This window comes from Lathyrus oleraceus, chromosome 2 (assembly GCF_024323335.1).
Source record: "Lathyrus oleraceus cultivar Zhongwan6 chromosome 2, CAAS_Psat_ZW6_1.0, whole genome shotgun sequence".
NCBI classification, from domain to species: domain Eukaryota; kingdom Viridiplantae; phylum Streptophyta; class Magnoliopsida; order Fabales; family Fabaceae; genus Lathyrus; species Lathyrus oleraceus.
In genome coordinates, this window is record NC_066580.1 from 98785291 (window position 1) to 98806792 (window position 21502).

The window sequence follows — 21502 nt, forward strand, 5'->3', positions numbered from 1 at the left end:
ACTAACTTTTAATTCAAGCATTTAATTCTTGCAATTTACTTTAATGCAATTTAATTTCTTGCTCATTTATTCATATTGCCTTTTCTCTTTGCTCACTTGAGCCCATATTTTATGTTTATGCTATTTTCCTTTTGCTCACTTGAGCTAATTATTGTGAATAAATATATTGTTGCTTTGTGATTGTTTTGTCTTTGTTTGTGTGAACCCAATGCAAAAAGGAGAAAGGACTTAGAATTAGGACCTTACCTATGCTTAATGGAGTTCAAGAGAAACTAGGCCTCATGCCTTTAGAATGCTAAATTTGTTGAAGAGCAACTAGGTCTCATGCCTTTAGAATGCTTAATCTTGAAAGTTGACTTCAAAGGACCCCTAATATAAACTCATTCTTTGTCCATTCCTCTTATTGCATTGTGAACTTTTTGATTGTTTGTTCTTGTGTGATAGGGATTCCAAACTTGAGATAGTAAGAAGGACCATTGTCATGAATAGCCAAGTTATGAGAGACAAGCCAAATGGATATCCTAGGAGCTTGATTGAATATTTGTTTGATTGCTTTGAGTTAATTGCTAAGTCCAAAGGAAAGGAGCATCTTGAATCATCTTTATGATCTCAAGAAAGGAACTCCAAGGGTTTTATCTCTTCTCTCATCTTTGCATGTTTAGGACTATCCCTTCTCTTCTTCTTTCCCCTCTAACCCAAGCCAAACTCATTTTGTGCAAACATTAACATTGTTTTCAAATTAGAAACCTAGGCCTTATGCCTTTGATTTTTCAAACTCTTTTTCATTAATACTTATGTTAAATGAACCTTAAGTCAACTTTGACTTCATTTTGTGAATACTCCTAATTTATAAATACAACTCACTTCAAGTGATTTTTGTGGTTCCAATGACCACCTTTGTTAAACCTTTTTTCATAAACATTAGCCATAGGTTTGAGTTATCATAATGGTTGATGTAAACCTCACCTTATCCTTAGTGATTGGACTATAAGTCTTCCATACTTATTATAGGGTGGATCCCTCACTAGTATGTTGAAGCTCTCCTCACATGGTGGATTGTTGGTTTAGGTTGAGTTTTCTCCCTTTGATAACAAAAGACCTTAAGGCTTTTGATCAAATCAATTCACCAATCTTTTGAGATTTTTACCCCGAACTATGAGTTTTGATCCTACCTTTTGGATGGTACATAGGCAATGGGTTTATCCATTCAAACAACAAAATTGTAAATAATATGTATATTCTTTTCTCATCTCCCCAATCTTGTTTGCACAAATCTTTTCACAAATAACAACCTACAATACACATTTGCAAAAAGGGCTCCCTTAGAGTACTAAGGATGTTTTGGGTGCTTAAAACCTTCCCATTGCATAACCAACCCCTTTACCCAGATCTCTGACATTTTTATTAGTTTTTGATTTGATAAAACTTCTTACTTGATTTTTGTTCGCTTTCTAACCTTTCCTTTGGATAAATAGAAGTGCGGTGGCGACTCGAATTGTATGATTTATTTTTGATTTAGTCAATAAATCTAAAGGTAACGAATACCCCACTACACTTGGTGATCTCAAACCACTCAAACAAGTCCCAACCCTAGGGTTAAGGAGCCAAACATGCTATGATCCTTGAGGTAATGCACTTGTGCAATAACATGATGCCATGAGGGATCTTAGGGTCAAAATTAGGGTCTTACAGGAGTGATTTTCCATTTGACATGTGATGCGTACCTCCGTTCATGCTCCGTGTTATCAAAAATTATGTCATGTGAATTGGGATGACGGATTGTGCGTTTCCTTGAACGAGATGATTCCGTGTCCGCTTGCTTCCCTTTGGAGACTCTTTTTGGCGGCATTCTTGCTTCCTGAAATATAAATTATCACCCAAAAAAATTTAAGGAAAACGGAAAAAGATTACCGTAGCGTTGTAGACGAAGGCGAGTAGAATAACTTTCGTGAAGGATGCCGACACTTTGGACAGGAAATGACGGTAAAGTTTTTAGCTTTTTGTGAGTTAGATTATGGAGGAATGTGGAGAAAGTGTTAGGAAGGAGAAAGATAATGAAGTTATAAAGGAAGGTGATGATGAAAAATCAGAATTTATTGGTGGATAGTGGGTAAAAAGTGTTTAATTGGTAAAAAGTTCGGTTGGGCCCCACAAAACACAAAAATAAAAATTTTGAAAAATATAGCCGTTGGGCCTGACACAGGCCGTGTCAGCTGACACGGGTGGCCGTGTCAGGCCACTGGAATTTGAGACTTGGTTCAGTAGGGCTGACATGGGTCGTGTCAGCCTACTATAAATGTGGGTTTTGCTTCCTTTCCTGACACGGGCGCCCGTGTCAGGGCCCTGTTTTTCCAAAATTTTCTGACTTTTTCACTATTTTTCGATTTTAACCCTGTTCTTTTGGTGTCCGATAATCTTAATCAACCTTTCTCTTCTAAACTACGCGATGTAATCGTGAACCTACGAGTGAACCTGTAAACACACCAAACATGAAAAATAGTTAGATAAAAACCGCGTGGGTTGCCTCCCACAAAGCGTTGCGTTTAGCATCGCATGGCTCGACGGTCGTCACCTATATCCTTGGAGACGAACATTCTCTATCAGACCACTTTCCTATCCCTGATAGTAGTGCTTCAACCATTGTCCATTTACTTTGAAGGTGTCTCCATTATTTGGATTTGTCAGTTCGATCGCTCTATGGGGGAACACTTTGTGAACCAAAAACGGACCCGACCACCTAGATTTCAACTTTCCTGGAAAAAGTTTTAATCTGGAGTTGAATAAGACCACCAGCTGTCCCTCGACAAACTCTTTTCTCCGTGGCCTGGTATTTTCAGGAACATGATATATAAGACCTGTGTCCAACAACTTCACCGCCTTTGGAGTAGCATGACATTTTCCTTTAGAATCTAAAAACATCTCTTTGAGGTTTTCTGGAAGTTGTTTCAATTCCTTTCCTTTTTTTTCTTCTTCACCCTCCTTATTAGAGTGAGGTGAGTGTATATCCCCCCACAAGTGTGGTTAAGATCCTTTCCGCGGGGTTTGCGTATCCAGCAAGGCTAGCACTTAGGGGTCCCCGTTGTCCTGTTCTTTATCACTGTCGGACTTGGACAAGCTCAACACTCTTTTCAAAGGTGATGGTGGTGTATTCAAAGGGCCATCATATATCATTGCCTGATTCAAAACCTCTACAGTGTGACTGGTGCAAATATCGTCTTTGTCTTTCATGGTGTTTCGAACATTGATTTTCACTTCCTCATCATAAACCTTCAACGTCATGGTTCCTTCTTCTATGTTGATTACACATCTTCCCGTCTCCAAAAAGGGTCTACCAAGAATGAGAGGGATCTCTTCATCTTCCGGCATCTCTAGAATTACAAAATTGATCGGAAATACAAACTTGTCTGTCATACGGTGAACTGACTTGGGGTATTTTGCTTTTTATCGCAATGTCGCGGATAGCAAGAGTCGCCACCGACTTTTCTTTTATCCAATAAGGAAAGGTGGAAAAGAACAGGAAAGACCTCAATAGATTTTGGGTTCGGGAGGTACATTATACAAAGGGAAGGTATTAGCATCCTTTGTATCCATGGTTATCCATGGGCTCTTAATTGCTGGATCACTTATATTTTTGTCTGGAAAGTGCTGGTGAATTGTTTAGAAAATGTTTTGAAAAAGAGAATTTAACTTTGTAATGATCCTCGTATGAATGTATACAAAGTGGTTATCTCGTTTAGTTTTGAAAATGGTTTGGAAAAATATAACTTGGTAATGATTCTAGTATGAATGTATACCAAGTGGTGATTTTCCAAAAGAGGTTTTGAAAGGTGTGAGGTGTTGAAAATATTTTAGGTTATGATCCAGTAATTGAGAGTTATACCTTCCTAAGGTCTTTCCGGGCATTTCCTTTCCTTATGAGGGTAAAACTGTCCTTACTATTGAGAAGTAAGTAGTTTTATCCTTTGGATGTAAAAGGGTCATCGTAGGGTCATCGATTGGTCATTGAAGGCAACAGTTGTGAGGATACCTTAGCATTCGAAGGGACGATCATCATTTAACCGTAGGCTACACCGAAGGGTCATCGAGGGACGAAATCATATATTCGAAGGCAACATCCGAGGGACTATGATTTATTTTAAAGGGACATGATGATTTAATCGAAGGGTCTTTGCTAAGTGTATCCCCACATTCGCGGGACATGACCGTAATACCGTAATGTCATAAGGCACAAGAGAGGTCCAAGATCACATATTTAAAGGCCATATTTTAAAGTTAATTAGGTGATTATGATGAATCTCCACATTAAAGTCAATACATTAAAAATAATACATTAAAATTAATACATTAAAATTAATTATTAAAATTAACACATTAAAGTTAATTAAGCAATTTAGGGTGAGTCTCCACAAGGGTATCCCACAAATAAAGTGGAAGACCTAACGGCGGTCTTTTTTCTGGGACATATGAACCTTTGCAAAATTCAACAAACGGGTTAGCATACCAAATCAGGGTGCAATCGAGGATTACACCGCAAAAGCAACAGTAATATGATCAGATAAACAATGCCTGGCTATGATAAAACATGAATGAAAAATCAGAATAGAAAAGTCGGCTACTGTCAGGTTCGCGCCTGCCTCGCCTAGCGAAGGCCTAGCGAATACTCGCTGCATGCTCGCTTAGCGATGTGCTAGCGAGCGGCTGCGGATTCCGGTTTTAATAACGATATAATGGCAGCAAGCTTCACACTTTATAGCATTCATTACAGAGATTATGTGGTTAGACATTCAACGGTTCATGCATACTTAAATTCATATGTAAAACTTAAGATAGTTTCATAAATTCAATCATGATACCATGTGCAAATTAAGAACATAGGGTAGTAATAGCAATGCCAACCTGTTTGTAATCGAATTGTAACCTTGAATTGGCTGATCGGATCGAATTGAGCGGAAGTGACCTTGCCGTCGCCGGCTTTTCCTTCAGGGCTTCCTTTAGGGTTTTCCGTCTACGAGCGCTAGGGTTTGCTTGCTAGAGTTCTCCTCTCTCCTTTTTCGTCCTCCCTTTCATTACTGAAGTGCTGGTATTTATAATGCTCTTTTCCATGACCTAATGGGCTCGGAGTGAAGCCCGAAATTTTTTGTTGTCTGTCAGCTTCGCTAGGCGAGCTGGTAGCGAACGCGTAGCGAACGTTCGCTAGGCGAGCGTGTAGCGAACGTAACGTTCGCTAGGCGAGCGCGCAGCGAACAGGCCAGTTTGGGCCATTTTCTGGATTGGGCCATTCGTAAGCTGGGCCTTGGTTCCTTTAAGAGCAGTGTCATAAAAATGAGTCGGAATGCCTTGAAAAACGTCTTGAAATATTAATGGGCAAATTTTGGGGTATGACAGCTGCCCCTGTTCAATATTCTTGAACCGAGAGAGTAGAATGGTATGTGCCGTTCGTGGTCTGGAGGTGAAAGATTATTGAACACTAGAATGCCCCAAAATTTTGCACTTGCCAATTAGTCTTGGTGGAGATGGGCTTAAAGATGCCATCCAGGTAGTTTGATGAGGAGATTTCCAGATTGTGTCGTACGTTAGACAATGTCTGAAGACATGGATGTCATACCGGGTCATACGCTAGACCGTATAGTGAATCATCCATCATGCTGTTGACTTTGCTGGGGAGTCAGAGTATGCTATATGCTGCTGGGGATAAGGGATCAGAATGGATCATACACTGGACCATATCTGAGTATCAAAGTGAGCTGTTCGTTAGGCGGATGACTTTGATGGGGATGAAAGATCAGAACGGATCGTACGCTAGATCGATTCTGAGTTGCAGAATGAGCCGTCCGTTAGGCTGAATCTGCTTGAAGAGGGAGTAGTCGTATACCAGACTACCATTCAGAAATGTACCTGTCTGAAGGTAGCATCTGAGTAATGGGGTAGCCGTATACCAGACTACCATTCAGGAATGTACCTGTCCGAAGGTAGCACCTGAGTAAGGGAGTAGCCGTATACCAGACTACCATTCAGGAATGTACCTGTCCGAAGGTAGCACCTGAGTAAGGGAGTAGCCGTATACCAGACTACCATTCAGAAATGTACCTGTCCGAAGGTAGCATCTGAGTAAGGGAGTAGCCGTATACCAGACTACCATTCAGGAATGTACCTGTCCGAAGGTAGCACCTGAGTAAGGGAGTAGCCGTATACCAGACTACCATTCAGAAATGTACCTGTCCGAAGGTAGCATCTGAGTAAGGGAGTAGCCGTATACCAGACTACCATTCAGGAATGTACCTGTCCGAAGGTAGCACCTGAGCAAGGGATGAAGGTCTAACTTGGTCGTACATTAGACTGTATTTGAGCGGCATCTGGTCTAACTTGGTCGTACATTAGACTGTATTCGAGCGGCATCTGGTCTAACTTGGTCGTACATTAGACTGTATTCGAGTTGAAGAAGGTCAGAATGGATCGTACGCTAGATCGTATCTGAGTTGTTGAAGGTCATATGTTGAGCTGAATCAGAGTGAACCGTACGTTAGGCTGTATCTGATAGTATTTGTATATGTTGTATTTGCAATAATTTACTGGGGATGGGCTTATAGATGCCATCGTTAGGAGGATGTCAGAATGAATGGTGACATGGAGTATATCTGAAAGATGTATTTGAATCCTGAATGTAATTGATAAAGATGCCCGTCTGAATGGACCTTTGTTTTGACTGTGTCAGGAGGATAATTGACCTGCTAAATAAAGTTAGTTTCATGCCATGTCATGATGCATGAGATGCAAATGTTGTATGTATGCGGGTGTTGTGAAATGATGTAATGAATGAATTATGCGTCTGGAACAAATGAGAGCATTGTATGATGTAATGCATATGATGCGGAATGAAAACTGTATGTAGGTATGTGATGTGAAATGATGCAATGAATGCACTATGCGTCTGAAACGTTCTTCCAGGGAACTCTACTGGGGAGATAAGTCTCAGTCTGCTGGTCGGAGACATTGGTATTGATGACCCGGTCTCGGCTGGGGGATACTTGATTTCTTTCTGACGATGGAAACACTCAACAGAGCCTGGCTGGGGGTGGAAGAGATGACTAGTCTGTCTGGTGATGCCAACCTCTTCTGGGGAATAATTGGCGTTGCCGGGGAATCGAATTAGCAACGGACTCCTCGGAAAGCGTGGTTAGACCTTCTCCTTGGTCCTGGAGTCTCGCAGTAATTGCTATTTCCATTTTAGGCATGTATTCTTGATAAACATTGATCATATTCAAATGCATATATCAATTCAAATTAAATCAATGGACGTTTATGCAATCAAAACACAAAAAGTGAAAACAAAAGCATCTTTTTTTTGGAGATAAAATTGTATTGATTTTGAAAGAGGGCCTATAAACAGGCAATTTGTGTACAAGGAGACACAAATCCTAGTAAGAGGAAATTGTCAAGAACACAAAGAGAAAGCTATGCAGAGAAAGTCCTATTTATTTTAATTCCACTACTGTCATCATGTCTTCAAGCATCTCATCTCCTGCTGTCGGATAGAGGCGGTTGGCTTGTTCAGTCCCTTGAACTTGGTTGAAGCTGGCAGAAAACGGGACACAGTCATACGCTTTAATCCCTAATTTTTGCCTGGACCTTCTTTTCAGGTTTTCAGTCCACCGGGATACCCCTTTTTGCCCAAGCCGCCTTTTCAGGTTTTCGACTTGTCGGGTATACGTCTTTATATATTTATCCCTAATTTTTGCCCGAACCCTTTTGGTTCGCCGGGATGCCCTTACTTTTGCCTAGGTACGTCGACCTAGCGGGTCTCTGTTAGGAGTAGTATTTTTTAACTATGTCCGCGTTCACAGGATGTGGGAAGTCTTCGCCATCCATTGTAGCAAGTACCATGGCTCCACCGGAGAATACCTTTTTAACCACAAATGGCTCTTCGTATGTGGGAGTCCATTTGCCCCTGGGATCACCTTGTGGTAGAATGATACGCTTGATAACTAAGTCGCCGATTTGGTACACTCGTCTCTTGACTCTTTTGTTAAATGCTTGGGTCATGCGCTTCTGATATATCTGTCCATGACACACAGCCGCCAGTCTCTTCTCATCGATCAAGTTTATCTGGTCGAGTCGAGTCTGAATCCATTCATCTTCGTCTAAGCCCGCCTCTTTCATGATTCGTAGAGAGGGAATCTGGACTTCCACTGGTAAGACGGCTTCCGTTCCGTAGACTAAAGAGAAAGGAGTTGCCCCTGTCGAAGTGCGTACTGAAGTGCGATAACCGTGGAGAGCAAACGGTAACATCTCATGCCAGTCTTTGTACGTTACTGTCATCTTTTGTATGATCTTCTTGATGTTCTTATTAGCAGCCTCTACGGCGCCATTCATCTTTGGCCGGTACGGAGAGGAGTTATGGTGTTTAATTTTGAACTGCGTGCAGAGTTCAGTAATCATCTTGTTGTTCAAATTAGTACCATTGTCAGTGATAATTCTTTCAGGGATGCCATACCGACAAATAAGACTATTCTTGATGAACCGTGCCACCACATTCTTGGTGACAGAAGCGAATGAGGCTGCCTCTACCCACTTCGTAAAGTAATCAATAGCGACGAGAATGAAGCGATGTCCATTAGAAGCCGTAGGTTTAATCTCTCCAATCATATCGATGCCCCACATTGCAAAGGGCCAAGGTGCTGTCAACACGTTCAATGGAGCAGGAGGCACATGTACTTTGTCCGCATATATCTGGCACTTGTGACAGGTTCTGGAGTGATGGTGGCAATCAGTTTCCATGGTAGACCAATAATACCCTGATCTCAGAATCTTCTTGGCCATTGTATGTCCACTAGAATGAGTCCCAAAAATACCGTCATGCATGTCTTCCATAATCCTTTCTGCTTCCTTTTTATCCACACAGCGAAGCAGAGTCGAGTCATGATTACGTTTGTATAACACTCCATTACTCAGAAAGAATTTAGCGGAGAACTTCCTCAGGAATTTTTTGTCATTGATGGATGCCCCTTCAGGGTATTCCTGAGCTTCTAAATATCTTTTTACTTCATGGAACCAAGGTTTTTCCCGTACTCCCTCAGTGTTAAGTTCATAACAATGTGCTGGTTCATCCAATCGCTCAATGGTGATCATGGGAGCTTCATTGTCCCATCTGACCCTAAACATAGATGACATGGTAGCCAATGCGTCTGCCAACTGATTCTCTTCTCGTGGGATATGTTCGAATGTAATCTCTCCAAAGTATGGGATTAGTGACAACACCTTCTCTCGATAAGGGATGAGATTCGGATGTTTAGTGTCCCATTCTCCTTTGATCTGACTGATTACTAATGCTGAGTCTCCGTACACACTCAAAAACTTGACCCGCCGGTCTATAGCAGCCTTGAGTCCCAAAATACATGCTTCATACTCAGCCATATTATTGGTACAATGAAAACATAGTCTAGCAGTGAAAGGCGTATGGTAACCCTCGGGAGAAATGATTACCACACCAATACCATTGCCCAATGCATTAGAAGACCCATCGAAAACCATAGTCCATCGGGGTCCTAGTTCGGGTCCTTCATCCGGTCCAGGGTCTTCATAATCAGTAACAAGCATGACATCCTCATCTGGGAACTCAAAATTCATAGATTGGTAATCATCCACTGCTTGATGAGCCAAATGATCGGCTAGCACGCTTCCTTTGATTGCTTTCTGGGTAGTATATTGGATGTCGTACTCTGTTAGAATCATCTGCCATCTTGCTATCCTTCCAGAGAGAGCGGGTTTCTCAAATATGTATTTGATAGGATCCATCTTAGAAATCAATAAAGTGGTGTGATTCAACATATACTGTCTCAGTCGGCGAGCAGTCCAGGCCAAAGCACAGCAAGTTCTCTCGAGCAGTGAGTATCTTATTTCACAGTCGGTAAACTTTTTGCTAAGGTAGTATATGGCATGCTCTTTTCGACCAGACTCGTCATGTTGTCCCAACACGCACCCCATTGAATTTTCCAACACGGTTAAATACATGATTAGAGGTCTTCCTTCAACTGGTGGCATCAGAATTGGAGGTTCTTGAAGATACTTCTTGATTTTGTCAAAAGCTTCTTGACATTCCTCATTCCATATCATCTCTTGATTTTTCCTCAGTAATTTGAAGATGGGTTTGCAGGTAGCGGTCAAGTGGGAGATAAATCGAGCAATGTAGTTCAAGCGTCCCAAGAAACCTCTGACTTCTTTCTCCGTACGGGGAACTGGCATTTCTTGAATAGCTCTCACTTTAGCCGGGTCAACCTCAATTCCTTTACCACTGACAATAAAGCCCAAGAGTTTACCGGATCTTACTCCAAAAGTGCATTTGTTCGGATTCAATCTCAACTTGTACTTCTTCAACCTCTCGAACAATTTGTATAAATGATCGAGATGTTCTTTTTCAGTATGAGATCTGGCTATCATGTCATCCACGTATACTTCTATTTCATGATGAATCATATCATGGAACAAAACTACCATAGCACGCTGGTACGTTGCCCCGGCGTTCTTTAAACCGAATGGCATTACTTTATAACAGAACGTGCCCCATTGCGTCACAAACGTAGTTTTCTCCATGTCCTCAGGCGCCATCTTAATTTGGTTGTAACCTGAGAATCCATCCATGAATGAGAACACTTTGTGTTGAGCGGTGTTATCTACCAGAACATCAATGTGCGGGAGTGAAAAGTCATCTTTGGGACTCGCTTTATTCAAATCTCTGTAATCTACGCACATTCGCACCTTACCATCCTTCTTTGGCACTGGCACCACATTAGCAACCCATTGAGGATAAGAAGTAACGGCTAGGAAACCGGCATTGAATTGTTTTATAACCTCGGCTTTGATTTTCTCAGACATTTCAGGACGCATGCGGCGAACCTTTTGCTTGACAGGACGGCAGTCTTCCTTCGTAGGCAGCCGATGCACCACTATATCAGTATCCAACCCGGGCATGTCTTCATAAGACCAGGCAAAGATCTCCACATAGTCACGCAACATCTGGATCAATCTCTCTTTGACACTATTTTCCAAGCCTGCTCCTATTTTGACTTCTTTTCTGTCTACTTCAGTACCCAGATTTACGATTTCGAGTGACTCTTCATGCGGCTGTATAGTCCTTTCCTCTTGCAGTAATAGTCTGGCAAGCTCTCCAGGGACTTCACAATCTTCCTCACTTCCATCTTCGGCTTGGTAGATTGGATTTTCAAAGTCATAATGAACAGTAGCGGAATTATTATCAATAGGATCCAGAGTGGATACGGATCTGCAATTTGTGACGTGAGTGTGTGTAAGAAAGCATAGCTTGTTTGAAAGACGGCAGGAAAGATAAAGAGCGCAACATTTGAATGCAACAAAGTCCATTGATTTATTGAATATGAATATGCTTATGAAATGACAAAACCCTTAACAAATTAGCTATTGTGCCCCGGGCATAGACACAATGCTTTAAGAAGTTCAGTTGAAAAATTAAAAATTTGCAATACTAAATGGACAATAACAATTACTCCTGACTAAAGGAGATCGGGATAATGTCTTCAGCCTTCCAATTATTGAGTCCGTCGCCAATTGTTGGGTAGATCCAGCTATCCAGGTTGCAATCACTGTCAGCATCTTCTACAGCGTTGATTTGATCTTTGACCATCTTTTCAGAGCTAAATCCCAGACCAGATTTATCAGACTTGTAGGGTATGCTGATCAGTTGACCCCAGCCAGTATAGCCACCATCTTCAACCACAGCTTGAGCGTCCTTCAGGGAGACCATGGTAGGAGGAGCTCGAATAACCTCGGGCACAAGGGGAGTTGGCTTAAAGACAGGACTAGGCGGAGGAACCACTTCAAATGACTGGGACGGAGTCTCGAAGAATTCACCATCCATCTCAACATATCTGAAGGTATGCACACTACTGACAATGTATTCTTCTTCTCCACACACAGTGATGATCTTACCCTCTATTGGATACCTCAGCTTTTGATGGAGAGACGAAGCTACAGCACCTGCCTCATGAATCCAAGGGCGTCCCAGTAAGCAGGAGTAGGCAGGACGAATGTTCATTACATAAAAGGTAGTGTTGAAGACTTGAGGTTCTATCTTGATAGGGAGAACAACTTCACCGTGGACAACACTCTTTGCACCATCGTAAGCACGCACCACAATGTCACTAGGCTTCAACTCAATGTCTTTACAGTCAAGTTTATCGAGCACGGCTTTCGGTAACACATTCAAAGAAGAGCCATTATCGATCAACACATGAGACAGGGTGATCCCTTTACACTCAATGGAGATATGCAGGGCTTTATTGTGGCTCTTTCCCGCCGGCGTCAGGTCAGCATTGGAAAAACCTAGGCCACCGTCGACAGTCAGATTAGCAACATAGTTTTCGAATTGATCGACGGAGGTCTCCTGAGGTACATGGGCAGTCTTCAGGAATTTTATCAAGGCATTGGCATGAGATTCGGAAGATAACAACAAGGACAACATCGAGATTTTGGACGGGGTATGCCCCAACTGCTCTACCACATCGAAGTCACTCTTGCGGATGATTTTCAGCACTTCTTCCATTTCTCGTTTGGCAACGTCTTCAGTAGTAGCTTCAATCGGTATATCTGACTGAGAAGGGTTGACTGGTTCCTTTCCTCGGTTTTCGGGAACTGGGGGTGAGATCTCTGGAGAGAAGATCCTTCCGCTTCGAGTAACTTTACTAGTCCCAACAATGTCGTTAGGGTTAGCAGAATCACCAACTTGCTTTACGCCATGGATGTAAACATCACCTCCATAGTTCCACGGAATGGCTTTGCTTGAAGAATACGGTACTGGGCCAGGGGCAGTGATGATTAGAGGAGCTACCCTGGGCTCAGCAATAATCTTCACAGGTACTCTGGGAGCAGTAATCTTCACTGGAACTTTGGACCTTGCAATCACAGATACTTCTTCAATAGGGTTTTCCGCCTTAGAAACCTTTTCAAAGAGAATTGTACGATCGTCCATCAGCCGTTGAATACCATTCTTCAATTTCAAACAGTCCTTGGGCCAGAGTATGCAAAGATTGCAATCTTCAGCACAACCTGGAAATAAACCAGCTTGCAATAAATTCCTCTTTATGATCGGGAGAGGAGATGTTAAGTCCACCACAGCAGTGATGAGAGAATCGTCATCGAGAGCATTAACAGCCTTGTCATGATTAGGCATAGGAGCAGTGATGACATTAGGAGTCTCCGGAGGCTCGAACTCAATTTCCCCAGCGTCGATCATATCCTGAATTTTGTTCTTCAACAACCAACAATCGTTTGTATCGTGCCCGGGGCTATCGGAGTGATATGCACACCTGGCATTGGGATTATAACGAGGCGAAGCAGTGTTGACATTTGCAGGAGGACCTCTGAGAGTGATTAAGTTTACCTTTAGCATACTTTGCAGTGCTTGTGCTAAAGTCATATTGAGCTTGGTAAACTGCCTTCTTGGTCTGTCTGGTCTTTGCTGGAAATTTTGAGTTGGCGGGGCTGCGATCGTCACTGCTCCAATGACATGGTCACCATTTTTCTTATTATGATTCCTTTGACCGTACACAGCATTTGACTCATTCTTCCCATGATAGGACTTTTTACTGCTTGTAGGAGTAGCTGCCTGTAACTTTCCACTTCGAATGCCGCTCTCCACCCGTTCACCTGTCAGTATAAGTTCAGTGAAACCGGATGAAGAACTCCCCAGTAGGTGACTGTAGAATGGGCCAGTCAAGGTACCCATGAACAGGTCTACTAATTCTCGGTCAGTCATAGGGGGTTTGACCCTGCCGGCCAAATCTCTCCATTTCTGAGCATACTCTTTGAAGCTTTCTTTAGATCCCATAGCCATATTTTGCAACTGTAACCGAGTAGGTGCTAGCTCAGAATTATACTGGTACTGTTTATAAAAAGCTGTTGCTAAATCAGTCTAGGTGCGGATGTCAGAACTCTCGAGCTGATAATACCACTCTAACTGTGTGCCAGACAGACTTTCTTGGAAGAAATGGATCCATAGTTTCCGATCAGTGGTATGCGGCTGAATCTTTCTCACATAAGCCCGTAGATGCATCTGAGGACAGGACACACCATCGTACTTAGTGAAAGTGGGGATTTTGAATTTGCGAGGAATGGTCACATCGGAGACCAGACCCAAACTTTCGAAATCCAGACCAGGCGTCTTCTGACCCTCCATAGCTAGCATACGTTCTTCCAGCAACTTGTACTTATCATCTCTTGGAGAGTACTGTTCCTTTTCATACTTCTCATCATCATCCTCAGGGTTGGAGAAATCAGCATCCTCTTCCTCTGAATCATTCTCCGCCCCCTCTTCTGGACCATTCGGGATTCCAACTTTGATTCCCGTAGCCTGTCCTTTACGCCTTCTTCCCGGGTTAATGAAACTCACAGCTTTCTTGTCTTTCTTCTTTTCGAACAAAAGAGCCTTCAGTTCCTCCTGCCCCTTGGATAAGCTTAGCATCATCTCCTTGAATTGAGCATTCTGAGTCTGGAGATCTTTGACAGTTTGTTCGAGATCCATTTTTCTGTTTGCAATGAAGACCGTGAGAACATTGAACTTGTAGAATACCTGTTATGCAGTGTTATGTTATGTTATGCAATGCATGAAATGTTTTCAAGGACTTTTGGAATTTAACTTTGCGTAAATCACCAACAAGAGAGAAATGTTTATTGCTAATTTCTTTGATCAATGTTCATTACAAAAGGAATAATAATAAAAAATACAATGAAAGCTCAAGTCTCCCAGGGGCGACTTCTTTTTGGGCGAAGATACGCATTGAGTCTTCGTTCCTCATTAAGCTGACTGGTAAGTTCTAACACTTTCTTCCTTTCTGCGACGAACTGAGTCTCGAAAGTATCCCTTTCTTCCCTCAACTGGATCCAGGATCTCTTTAATTCCTCAACGTTGGTAGGCATATCTGGATAAGGAATGATCTGAGGAGTACCTCCTTCAGCTTCAGGTTCGACAATCTGAGGTCCGATTGCAAGATATGGCATGACAAGTTCACGAGCTCTGGCGCGTACCCATCTGAGATAAGGTTCCATAGGAATAGAATTTTTCTGTCCTAACGTACCTCTCTTCACCATGCCCCAAGCTCGTACAAATCTTTGACAGAGGCCTTGGGAATCGTTGTCATAGTCGAACACAATGCCTTCGATGATCATTTCATGTGGACCATCTCTTCGAGCACAACCAAACTGTCGCAGAGCTAAAGCAGGATTATAAGTAATACCTCCTCTTATTCCTAGGAGTGGTACATTAGGGAACTCGCCACAACGGTCAATGATGGTAACATTTTCCTTGAACTGAGGACACCAACAGATGTCTGAATGGGAGAGTGACATTATCCTTTGAGACCATTTCAGATTTTGCTCATTCTTCAAGACTGATTGAGGAAGGTGTGAAATAAACCACCTAGACAATAGAGGTATGCAACACATGAGAGTCCCCTGCCTTTTCATAGTACGAGTGTGGAGGGAATGCAAAATGTCTCCCAGCAAGGTAGGTACAGGGTTATGAGTGAGAAATATCTTAATAGCATTCATGTCTATGAATTGGTCTGGGTTAGGGAATAACACCAAGCCATAGATTAGCAATGCCAGGATGTCTTCGAAAGCACGGACATTCATAACTTTTAAGAATTCTCGGGCCTTATTTGTCAGGAATTTGGCAAGTAAACCCTTAACTCCACTCCTTGTTACCCAATTAGCTTCAATGTCGGACTTCGTCATGTGTAGAGTTGCGGCAACTTCTTCAGACTTCGGAACCTTTTCTAAACCACTGAAAGGTATTTGATCAAGGATAGGTATCCCAAGCAGTCTGGAGAATTCTTCCAGTGTAGGTACCAACTGATAATCTGGGAATGTGAAGCAATGATGTTTAGGGTCGAAGAACTGGAATAAAACTCTCATCATATCTTCTTTGAAACCAGTGGTAACCAAGTTGAGAAGATGACCATGTTTCTTGTTGAACTGAGCATGATCGGGGAGTTCGGACACCAAATCCTTGAGTTGAGGAGAGATTGCTACAAGATTAATCCGGATGGTCTTCCTGGGAGCCATAGCCTTACAAAACAGAGCAAAGTTAAATCCCTAAGTCCTTGAAATGGCATATGTTATGATGCTATGATGTTATGATGTTATGAGGTTAAATAAATAACAAGCACAAGCAAGTCACACAACCATCATTCCTAGGTCTTTAAGGCTTGCATGAGTTCCATAGGTAAGTACCCTCCCCACTGAAGTTTAGTTGGTTCAACCTGTCCTAGAATAGTAACCGGGTTCTAAAAGGATCTCAAATCATCGACCTTTCCTTAGGTCCACTTCAGTGCAACACCAAGTGGTTGACCGAAGCTTCCCTAAAGTCCAATCTCAAAGAGTGTAGTATCGAGTCTCAACCAACCCCAGTCGGAACCGAAGTCAGTTATCTCACTACTTTCTAATGGCCAGGATGAGTCAATTAGGGTTCTAAAAGTCTGGTTAATGCTTTGATGACACCACGCGGAAGCCAAATTTTTCCTCAAGTAACATGAGGAACATCAGGACAACCAAAGTGTCACATTAACCGTAGCCATCATTTTAACCATTCCAGTATACGCCGGATAGTCGTGATGATCTATTGCTACTTACCTAAGGTACACTAGATCCGGGTGTAGGATCTTTCACTCAAAAATACCCAAGCAATCCCTTAACAGTAAATCAGACAATTTGGAATAAGTGATCTTGTTTTTTTAAGGTAACCTCTCTTTAAGTGTCCCCAGCAGAGTCGCCAGTTCTGTCATACGGTGAACTGACTTGGGGTATTTTGCTTTTTATCGCAATGTCGCGGATAGCAAGAGTCGCCACCGACTTTTCTTTTATCCAATAAGGAAAGGTGGAAAAGAACAGGAAAGACCTCAATAGATTTTGGGTTCGGGAGGTACATTATACAAAGGGAAGGTATTAGCATCCTTTGTATCCATGGTTATCCATGGGCTCTTAATTGCTGGATCACTTATATTTTTGTCTGGAAAGTGCTGGTGAATTGTTTAGAAAATGTTTTGAAAAAGAGAATTTAACTTTGTAATGATCCTCGTATGAATGTATACAAAGTGGTTATCTCGTTTAGTTTTGAAAATGGTTTGGAAAAATATAACTTGGTAATGATTCTAGTATGAATGTATACCAAGTGGTGATTTTCCAAAAGAGGTTTTGAAAGGTGTGAGGTGTTGAAAATATTTTAGGTTATGATCCAGTAATTGAGAGTTATACCTTCCTAAGGTCTTTCCGGGCATTTCCTTTCCTTATGAGGGTAAAACTGTCCTTACTATTGAGAAGTAAGTAGTTTTATCCTTTGGATGTAAAAGGGTCATCGTAGGGTCATCGATTGGTCATTGAAGGCAACAGTTGTGAGGATACCTTAGCATTCGAAGGGACGATCATCATTTAACCGTAGGCTACACCGAAGGGTCATCGAGGGACGAAATCATATATTCGAAGGCAACATCCGAGGGACTATGATTTATTTTAAAGGGACATGATGATTTAATCGAAGGGTCTTTGCTAAGTGTATCCCCACATTCGCGGGACATGACCGTAATACCGTAATGTCATAAGGCACAAGAGAGGTCCAAGATCACATATTTAAAGGCCATATTTTAAAGTTAATTAGGTGATTATGATGAATCTCCACATTAAAGTCAATACATTAAAAATAATACATTAAAATTAATACATTAAAATTAATTATTAAATTAACACATTAAAGTTAATTAAGCAATTTAGGGTGAGTCTCCACAAGGGTATCCCACAAATAAAGTGGAAGACCTAACGGCGGTCTTTTTTCTGGGACATATGAACCTTTGCAAAATTCAACAAACGGGTTAGCATACCAAATCAGGGTGCAATCGAGGATTACACCGCAAAAGCAACAGTAATATGATCAGATAAACAATGCCTGGCTATGATAAAACATGAATGAAAAATCAGAATAGAAAAGTCGGCTACTGTCAGGTTCGCGCCTGCCTCGCCTAGCGAAGGCCTAGCGAATACTCGCTGCATGCTCGCTTAGCGATGTGCTAGCGAGCGGCTGCGGATTCCGGTTTTAATAACGATATAATGGCAGCAAGCTTCACACTTTATAGCATTCATTACAGAGATTATGTGGTTAGACATTCAACGGTTCATGCATACTTAAATTCATATGTAAAACTTAAGATAGTTTCATAAATTCAATCATGATACCATGTGCAAATTAAGAACATAGGGTAGTAATAGCAATGCCAACCTGTTTGTAATCGAATTGTAACCTTGAATTGGCTGATCAGATCGAATTGAGCGGAAGTGACCTTGCCGTCGCCGGCTTTTCCTTCAGGGCTTCCTTTAGGGTTTTCCGTCTGCGAGCGTTGGGGTTTGCTTGCTAGAGTTCTCCTCTCTCCTTTTTCGTCCTCCCTTTCATTACTGAAGTGCTGGTATTTATAATGCTCTTTTCCATGACCTAATGGGCTCGGAGTGAAGCCCGAAATTTTTTGTTGTCTGTCAGCTTCGCTAGGCGAGCTGGTAGCGAACGCGTAGCGAACGTTCGCTAGGCGAGCGTGTAGCGAACGTAACGTTCGCTAGGCGAGCGCGTAGCGAACAGGCCAGTTTGGGCCATTTTCTGGATTGGGCCATTCGTAAGCTGGGCCTTGGTTCCTTTAAGAGCAGTGTCATAAAAATGAGTCGGAATGCCTTGAAAAACGTCTTGAAATATTAATGGGCAAATTTTGGGGTATGACATTGTCAATTTTCACCAGGACATCTTTAACAATACCATACGGTTTCTTGACCGAATGATCCGCAAATTGGAGCGTCATCCTGGTATCTTGCACCACCCCTATACCAAGCTTCTTGTAAATGGATAATGGCATGAGACTCACACTAGCTCCCATATCAATAAGAGCTTTGTTGAACGACCTATCTCCAATAGTACATGGGATGGTGACAACTCCTCGATCTTCCTTCTTTATCCGAATCTTTATACCCTGCAAAATAGCACTACAAGTTTCGGTTAGAATAATCGGGTTAGTGTTGGTGGTACGCTTCTTCGAAATGATGAACTTGGCATAAGTAGGCATTTCTTCAAGTGCCTTCAACAAAGGAATGTTAATCTCTAGCTTCTTGAACAACTCTAATAATTTTTCGAAATTTTTCTCATGTTGTCCTTTTTTCTTGTTTCTCGTGGGGAGTGGGAGCTTAACAACCGGCTTGAGCTCAATGACTGTTTCTTTCACAACCAGTTTCGTTGCTACCACTTCTTCTCTAACAACTTCATTTTCTTTGATCTCAAGGCCCACTTCGATCAATTGGTCTTCCTCTTCATCTACTTCCTCAACAACTTCCTCAGATTTACCACTTCGTGTTGTCACAGCGTTCACATTATGATGCTCTCTAGGATTGGGCACAGTTGCACTAGGTAGAACACCTTGTGCTTGAGAACTTGATGCTATTTGTTGAGCGATTTGACCCATCTGGAATTCAATGGTAATCTCCCACTCAGCTTTCTTAGGTATCTGTTGTTGCTGATGTTGTTGATATTGAGTTTGGTACTGACCATGTTGAGGGGTGGTCGCTTTTTGGTCTTTCCAGGAGAAGTTGGGATGATTCTTCTAACCCGGATTGTACGTGTTAGAATAAGGGTTATTCTACTTCAAAAATTTGATCTCCTCCACTTGTTGAGGAGTTGCAAAACAATATAGAGTTTGGTGTGGACCGTTACAAATTTCACAACAGACAGTATGGGTTGGTTGGACCTGTGCCACCTGTCGGGTACCTATATTCATCGCCTTCAGCTTTTTCTCAACTTCAGTAGCTATAATATCTTCAATACGACTTTTCATAGTTTCCAGCTTTAAATCTATCACCCCTTCTGGTTTGCTTTGACACCTATCGTACAACTCTATGTGCTCATTTGAAGCAATAGCTTCAATGATCTTCTTAAAACCAGTGGCTGTTGAAAAATTTATGGAACCACCGGCTGCAGTATCAATCAACTGTTTGGTCTTTATTTTAAGACCATTCACAAACATCTGCATTTGTTCAGTTGCATCCATATTATGAGTTGGGCAGGCTACCAGGACTCTCTTGAATCTCTTGTAGGCGTCTCCCAAAGTTTCCCCGTCCTTCTGCTTAAAATTCAGAATTTCATACCTCTTCCACAGAAACACCGATGCTGGAAAATACTCATTCAGGAAGGCTTTTTCCATTTCTTTCCAAGTTGTGATGCTACCGGTAGGTAAAGAATAAAACCATTATTCAGCTTCTTCCGCTAAGGTAAACGGGAACATTCTAAACTTCTTGGCTTCTTCAGTGTGACCATCAATTTTTAGAGTGTTGCTCATGGCCAAAAACCTCTGCAAATGCTTGTTTGCATCTTCATTCACTTTTCCCATAAAATACTTTCTTTCAAGTTGATTAATGGTGCTCGGGTGTAGCTGGAAATTAGCCACGTTCACTAGTTGGTTGACAATAGTTAATCTGTCGGTTTGTGCATTTGCACCTCCGTAGTCTCCCAACAGTCTTTCTGCTGACGATGGAACATCAGTCATGGTTTCGATCTCTCTATCGGAACCTGAATCTGAGCTTGAATGGATGGAAAGTTGTTCTTCGTCTAATTGAGCTTGTCTAAGTCTTGCCCGCAAGGTTCTCTCGATTTCTGCGTCAAAAGGAAAATCAGCTGAGGCCTTACCTCGCATACAAATATCAAACACATATTAGCTGATATAACCGAAATAAAATACTCAAAATACGGTAAATAAATTTTAGTTGCAAAGCAACAAAATTTCAATTGAGATAATTTTAAACTTATATTTGGCAATCCCTGGCAACGACGCCAAAAACTTGATCGGAAAAATAGCAAGTGTACTATTTTCGCCGATGTAGTAATAATAGAGAAGTTTCCCAAAGATCGATCTCGAGGATTGCACAACAATATAAACGTAAATAGTTACTCAATTGAACAAAAGTTATAGTTATGGTTTTGAAAAATTCACTGTAAGGAAAAATATAACAAATAAATATTTTCACAAGTTAATATGATATGCCAAGGTAGGTGTGTAATTATCTCATGTAATGACCCCATGAGTATATATCTCCTTAATACTGAATATTATTTCAATTATCGGATCTTAAGATTATTTCCCCCTAAGTCCTCAGAGGGAAATCTTTGGTATTCAATCTAACCTCTAAGTCCTTAGGTGGTTATGATGAAACCAAGCAATTTAAATTAACAAGATTAATCCGTTAACCATAGGGTATCCCTAGTCCTAGATGATCTCTACTATGGTTTCACTGTATGAAAATCTTAACCATTGCAGTCCTGCTAATCGTTAACCATACATCAATCTTAATTTTTGCCAAAAAGAAAGCATTACGCAAATCATATAGTGAAATTGAAATCAAATAAGCTATATTAAGGGAAAACAACCATCGGAGTCATTACATGATCAATTCAGGACACCCT

At 41.6% G+C, this 21502-nt stretch overlaps 1 protein-coding gene across 1 annotated transcript; it reads right to left on the bottom strand.

The window, feature by feature from the left end:
- Positions 1-3066: 3066 nt before the first annotated feature.
- On the bottom strand, positions 3067-20588 carry LOC127122087 (uncharacterized). The gene is made up of 5 exons (XM_051052494.1): positions 20320-20588; positions 20191-20212; positions 19794-20042; positions 18815-19649; positions 3067-3368 (listed from the first exon to the last, which is right to left on the bottom strand). Exons 1-5 carry the CDS (start codon positions 20586-20588, stop codon positions 3067-3069), a joined length of 1677 nt encoding a protein of 558 aa, XP_050908451.1.
- Positions 20589-21502: the final 914 nt, after the last annotated feature.

Coding starts and splice junctions, on each gene's coding strand:
- LOC127122087 (XM_051052494.1), bottom strand. CDS start 20,588: ATGACTGATGTTCCATCGTCAGCAGAAAGACTGTTGGGAGACTACGGA. Junction 20,213..20,319: donor AAGAAGTTTAGAATGTTCCC/GTTTACCTTAGC, acceptor AGTATTTTCCAG/CATCGGTGTTTCTGTGGAAG. Junction 3,369..18,814: donor TTCGGTCAAGAAACCGTATG/GTATTGTTAAAG, acceptor TTGTAATTCTAG/AGATGCCGGAAGATGAAGAG.